The sequence below is a fragment of the Benincasa hispida genome, chromosome 2 (genome assembly GCF_009727055.1).
Source record: "Benincasa hispida cultivar B227 chromosome 2, ASM972705v1, whole genome shotgun sequence".
NCBI lineage: Eukaryota > Viridiplantae > Streptophyta > Magnoliopsida > Cucurbitales > Cucurbitaceae > Benincasa > Benincasa hispida.
The window spans coordinates 22,577,099-22,583,541 of NC_052350.1; the positions used below are offsets into that span (position 1 = coordinate 22,577,099).

General features: G+C 26.9%; 1 protein-coding gene across 1 annotated transcript; it reads left to right on the forward strand.

The window, feature by feature from the left end:
• The first annotated feature begins 759 nt into the window (after window positions 1-759).
• LOC120071601 (NADPH-dependent oxidoreductase 2-alkenal reductase-like) lies at window positions 760-6,101 on the forward strand. Its single transcript, XM_039023946.1, has 5 exons — window positions 760-1,106; window positions 3,392-3,572; window positions 3,695-3,861; window positions 4,881-4,963; window positions 5,552-6,101. Exons 1-5 carry the CDS (start codon window positions 873-875, stop codon window positions 5,922-5,924), a joined length of 1,038 nt encoding a protein of 345 aa, XP_038879874.1. The 5' UTR covers window positions 760-872; the 3' UTR covers window positions 5,925-6,101.
• The last annotated feature ends 342 nt before the right edge of the window (window positions 6,102-6,443 follow it).

Below are 6,443 nucleotides of genomic sequence, written 5' to 3' on the forward strand. Positions count from 1 at the left end.
GAAATGTTATGTTTATTTTTTGTTGAACCAAAGAGGGGAGAGGAGAATTGATTGACGGTTTAGTAAACTTAAGGGTATTAAAAAAATGTTTGTCACTCGAGAGAGTTACACAAATATGAAACAATTCGAGATGCAAGTATTTTTCATAAGGAAAATAATTGTAAAAAATGTGTTTTTAAGGCTAAGCATCTGGGGCTTCTTTATGTTGACATTGAATGTTATCAAGTTTTTTCCAAGCAAACTTTTAAAATCCCTAACTGAAGTTTAATGAGACATTCGGAACAAATCCATAACTGAAATTTAATGAGACATTTGGATAAAAGGTGTATGTCTCGTTTGATAATCATTTCATTTTTAGCTTTCATTTTTTATAACTAAGCTTATATTACTTCTACATCCAAGTTCTTTCATTTGTGATCTACTTTTTACCTTTAAAAAATCAAATCCAAATTTAAAAACTAAAAAAATATAACTTTTAAAAACTTGTTTTCGTTTTTTTGAATTTGATAAAGAATTCAATCATGGTACTGCAAATCAAATAAAAAATGTGGAGGGAATAAATTTAAGTTTTTTTTAAAAAAAATATGTTTAAACAAAAAAAAAATATAGAAAACATCATCTCTTTCGGTTGCGTGTAGAATTATGCAATAAAGTATACATCCTTATCATCAACTACTACATTGGGTCGTCCTTATCATCAACTACAACATTGGGTCGTGGGTTGTTTTCGTTCATCTTCTTGCTATTGTATCTGCCAAATTTTGTCAGTTCCCATTAGGAATCATTCTTATATATATACTTCTTTTCTTGCCCTTTTCATTATATATATATATATATGTTTTTGAAGTAAAAGCTGGAGATTTAATTGGGAAATGGAAGTGACAAATAGAATTGTGGTAACAAGAAAAGAGATCGATGAATTCCCAGTTGAATCAGATTTTGAGGTGAGATGTGAAGATGTTGTCGTGTCGGTGAAATCAGGATGTGATGACATTATCGTTAAAAACATTTATGTTTCGATTGATCCATATCAAATCAACCGTATGAAGAGCTTTAGCTCTTCCCACAAAACTTCTTCTTTTGCAGCTCCCATCATCCCTACCCAGGTAATTCAATTCTCTCTCTCTCTCTCTATGTCATTCTTTTACACTTTATTACATTTTTTTTTATTTTGAAATATGGGAAGTAATAACATTTGATCTGCGACCTCATCTTCAATTTTAGTGTAGAATGTAAAAAGTAATTTAATCTCTTACCAAGGTTTAAAATATCGCATCGAGATGTTAATTTTAAGAAAATTATGATGAAAATATCGATAAAATGTTGATATCGATGGATATTGTTTAAAAAATTTTAAAAACAAAAAATAAATTTAAATAAGTAAGGTATCATTTCGTTTTTTGTTTTTTTTTTTTAAAAAAAATTAAATCTATTTTCTCCTATTTTATACATTGATTTGCGTCTTTTTTTAATTACAATAATTGAATTTTTAGTCGAATTCTAAAAATAAAAACAACTTTTAGATAGTTACTTTTTTTAGTTTTCAAGATTTGGCTTGTTTTTTAAACTATTGATAAAATGTAGATAACAAAATCAGATATTTAGAGGTGGAAATAATATCAATATATTTAATTTTAAAAAACAAAAATAAAAAACAAAATAGTTACTGAACGAGACCTAAATAAATCATTTATGATTCTTAAACTAGTTAGTTTGTACATTATTTATATTATATTTACATTTAGTTACAATTTACATCCTCTCATGTCGATATAGAATAAGGTTGTTGGTTAATCATTAATAAAAAAATCGTAAAAAAAAATACTTTCAAGTTTCCATTTTTTAAAATTAGCACACTTTTGAAAACTTGTTAGACTAGTTTTTCTCGATCCATCTTGGACAAGATCAAATGTTAAGATTTAGTTAAAAAAAATCAATTTTTTCTAATCTACCGATTTTGGGCCTTCTTCGTGAAACCTCAGGCAATATTAACATCAGGATTCTACTAATTTTTCCAAACATTATATAATCTTTTCCAAATCTTATATCTTTTAAAAAATTTTCCAAATTCGATTATTTTTACCTAATCTTATATCAAATTTTTATGTATTTTTCAAATCAACCTTAATTTTTGTTTCTATAGTAATATGAATTTTCAAATTTACAAATGAATTTACCAATTATGATTTTTTTAGATGGATCTCAAATGCATTATGATTTTAAAATTTTGTAAAAAAATCAAATTTTGCAAATAAAAAATTAAGATTTGGGAAAATAAAGAATCCTGGGGTTAATCGGCCGAGATTTCATTGACCAAATATATAAAATCTCGGTGTTAATTTGTCTTGGGATACACCAAGATTTTTTATATCTCCCAAATTTTACTTAATTTTCGGCAATATTTAATCTTCGGGTTGAAAAATTTGAAAAATTAGGTAAGATTTGATATAAAATTTTGAAAATATTACATAATATTCAAAAAACTTGATAGAATCTTGGTATTAACGGCCCAAGATTTCACTGAGAAAATCCAAAACAATCGGAGAAAATCCAAAAAAATCGAAGAAAATTTTGGTGGTCGATCTCGAACGAGATGAACGGAGAAAAACTACTCAAACGAATTTTAAAAAAATGTGCTAGTTTTGAAAAATAAAAACTTGAGGAGGCTATTTTTGATAATTTTTCATTAATTTATCATGCAATAATCAAACTCGATGTGGTTAATTGAGAGAGTAAACCTGAGTATAGATTAGACTTATCTATAAAACACCAATTACCATTCTAAAATTAGCAGAAGTTAAATTAAAAGTAAAAAGATCCATTAAATACAAAACTAAGTGTTTAGGTACTCCTTAACATTGAAAAATAAATATGAAAATTATGCATCAACTAATTATATTTGTGGTTAGTCGAAGAAATTATTCAATGAAATTGCCATAATTTGATTGGTTCGTTTTTTACCTAACAAAATGTATGAGAGAAAAGTACTTTTATTTCTATCCAATAGCGTCTTTTTTTAGAAAAATAAAATTTATATCCAATTTACTGAGACACATACAAAATTTGTAATATTAGCTACATTATTGTACTGACTTTATTGAATAATTTATCAGTAAATTATTTTGTTGATGAGAATCTGGTTTGAACAACCTAAGTTGTTTAGGTTCGTCTTTACGTTATTTACATTTATGACCCTAGAGTTTGGAGATGTGCACGGCATAAATTCTCTAACCTTAGAAGTACCTTAATTCGGTAATTTGTATTATTCTGTTAATGAATCACGTAAACTTCTATATTAGATCTCTTTTGTTTTATGTTTTCTATTTATTTTTTATTGGAGATTCTTAGCCTATTTGAGTTGAGAAATGTTTCTGGTTTTTCTGTGACACAGCCCATCGATGCTTTCGGAATGGGAGAAGTATTGGCCTCAGGGAACCCTGATTTTAAGGAGGGGGACTTGGTGATAGGGCTTATACATTGGGCTGAATACAGCATAGTCAAAGCTCAAACCAACCTGCTTAGAAAATTGGACACTCTGGAATTTCCATTGACTCACCACATTGGAATTTTGGGTAATTAATTTTTTTTTTTCAATTCAAAACCAAACATTCATCGTCACGAGATCTATAATTTGAATCATCCTACGAAAAAAAACTAATACTAATTTAATTTGATTTCTTTTGGTTTTGATTAGGATTTAGTGGGTTGACAGCATATGCTGGTTTGTTCGAAGTAGCAAAGATTAAGGAAGGGGAGACAGTATTTGTGTCTGCTGCTTCTGGCTCTGTTGGGAGTTTGGTTGGACAGTTAGCAAAGTTGCATGGCTGCTATGTTGTTGGTTGTGCTGGTTCTGATCAAAAGGTTTTTCCTAACAACTCTAATATATTACATGTGTTGTTAATTTTCTATTTTATCATTCAGTTGTTTGCATTTTTTTTTTTTAAGAAGTCAACGTACAATTTTTGAACAATGATTACTTTCTTATTTATTAAAGAAAAATAAAATGTGTTATAAAAAATTAATTAAACAATTAGATATGTCATTCAGAAATTTGAAAAGTTATTTTAAATGATTTGATTGATTAATTCTTCAATCCTTATGAACTCGTTTTTAAATAAGGATTTACGTTAATTTGATTAAAAAAAATAAGGATAAAAGAGCGGATTTTTATGAGTGTAAAAAACTAGGGAAAAATTTGTAATCTTTTAACCAAAGATAAAGATCTAACTATTTAAGACCACACTCCACACTAAGTAGAGAGATCACTAATTTTCTATTATTTTAAGCCTTTTTGGCATCTTTCTATTAAAAAAATTGTAAAAAATGGATATAAATTATATGAGGTTAGAAAATTGTATACAAAGTTGACCCTGAGAAAAGATATTATACTGCATTTGAAATTTAAAATGTCGATGTTAATAGAAATGTCAAGGTCTCAATTTTTTATAAATACCGATAAATATATCAATAAAATATTGATGTAAAGGATATTTCTAAAAAAAAAATTATATAAATGAAAAAACAAAAAAATATATTTTAACTAGTAAATAGATATTCTAGGTTTTCTAAAACAAGTTAAAAGATTTATTATTTATATTATATTTACATTATTATTATTTTTATTTATTTATTTTTTTTGTGTTCAATATTTTTTTTAACTATATAATATAAATGTCGATTCACCTCTTATATTGTTATCAAATTCATAAAAAAGTAAAAAAAGATGAAAATGTTTTAATACATGCATGTATCTAATAGTTGACAAGGTGAGTCACATTGGGATGAATAATCATCGTTATAAAAAAATTTGTGAAAATGATATACATGTGTTTATTTATAATTGACTTGAGTCTCTCTGTCTAATTAACATTGACTTGTAGGTGGCTTTGCTTAAAGAGAAGCTTGGATTTGATGATGCATTCAATTATAAGCAAGAAAAGGATTTGACATCAACCTTAGAGAGGTGAGAATTATTCAAATAAAATAAACTTCATTTCGCAATTGTTTACACATTTGCTAATTATTAAAAGCTAAAACCATAACTATTTGGTTTTGGAAAATTAAGTTTATAAATATTACTTTTATTATTTTGTTATCAATTTTACTCACGTTTTTAAAAAACCAAGTTAATTTTGGAAAAGAAAATTCAAAAACTTTTTTTTATTTAAAGAAATTGATTGAAAATTTAACTATTTCCTAGGCTACGTGAACACTATAATAAAAAATGGAGAATGAAGGCCATAGTTGACAACTTTTTTATTTTATTTTGTTGGTTTTTGAAAATTAAGTTATTTTCCTCTCTATTTCTTACCATGATTTGCAACTTTCTTAGGTATACTAATCAAATTCTTAGCCGAATTCTAAAAGCAAAAATAACTGTTTAACGACTCCATATTTTAGATATCAAATTTTGATTTGATTTTCAAAATCGTCGGTAAAAAAGTAGATAACAAAACGTAATGTAGAGGTGTAAAACATTTATAGGCTTAATTTTAAAAAAGTCAAAGGAATGGTAAGAATTTAAACTTTGAGTTAATCTAAATATATGTAGGTACTTCCCAGATGGGATTGATGTTTATTTTGACAATGTGGGAGCTGAAATGCTAGAAGCAGCCATAGCCAACATGAAGTCATTTGGAAGAGTGGCTCTTTGTGGTGTTATTTCTGAATACACCAATTCCAAAAGGGCTGTACCAAGCATGCTTGATTTGGTCTACAAAAGAATCAAAGTCCAAGGCTTTTTAACTGGAGATTTTTTAAATGTGTATCCAGATTTCATCTCTAAAGTTTCTCATTACATTCATTCTGGCAAGATTGAGATACTTGAAGACATATCAGTTGGGGTTGAGTCTATTCCTTCTGCTTTCATTGGGCTGTTTAAAGGTGATAATATTGGAAAGAAAATGGTCAAACTTGTAGAGTGATCAAGAGTTCACAAAAGAAGAAAGGGTAAAGGAATTGGTTTGCAATAGTTTTCTTTTTATTATTATGTGTTAGTTCTCTTCTCTTTTTTGATGTTTGTAATCAAAGCAATGATCAACCTGCTGGTTTGGTTTTATTGGAAGCATATCAATAAAAATGTTGCCTAATTTCTTAGAAAAGGTTATTTTTGCTATGGATTTTCTCTCATCAAGACGTTCATCTAAACTAGGGTTTGTTTGGTTCAATTTGAAAAAAAACCATTTTGAAAAAAGTTGGAATATATTTGACAATTACTCAAAATAACTTAAATTAGTTTATAAAATAAATTGGTTTGAGAGAAATACTTGAAATCAACTTTTAGGAAAATGTTTTTTAAATTATTCAATGTTTGATAGTCGTCCTTTATACTAATTTGATATGAATAGATTCACTCTAGTATATAGCAAACCAAACAAACTTATATATATATAAAAATATTTTAGAGAAAGTGTAATAAAACATGAGTATTTTTATTTTAAACA

What these genes read in the sequence shown, in the direction of transcription:
- LOC120071601 (XM_039023946.1), top strand. Translation starts at nt 873, where the DNA reads ATGGAAGTGACAAATAGAATTGTGGTAACAAGAAAAGAGATCGATGAA. An exon ending in CTCCCATCATCCCTACCCAG is followed by an intron (nt 1,107 to 3,391) that starts GTAATTCAATTC and finishes TCTGTGACACAG; the next exon opens with CCCATCGATGCTTTCGGAAT. An exon ending in TCACCACATTGGAATTTTGG is followed by an intron (nt 3,573 to 3,694) that starts GTAATTAATTTT and finishes GGTTTTGATTAG; the next exon opens with GATTTAGTGGGTTGACAGCA.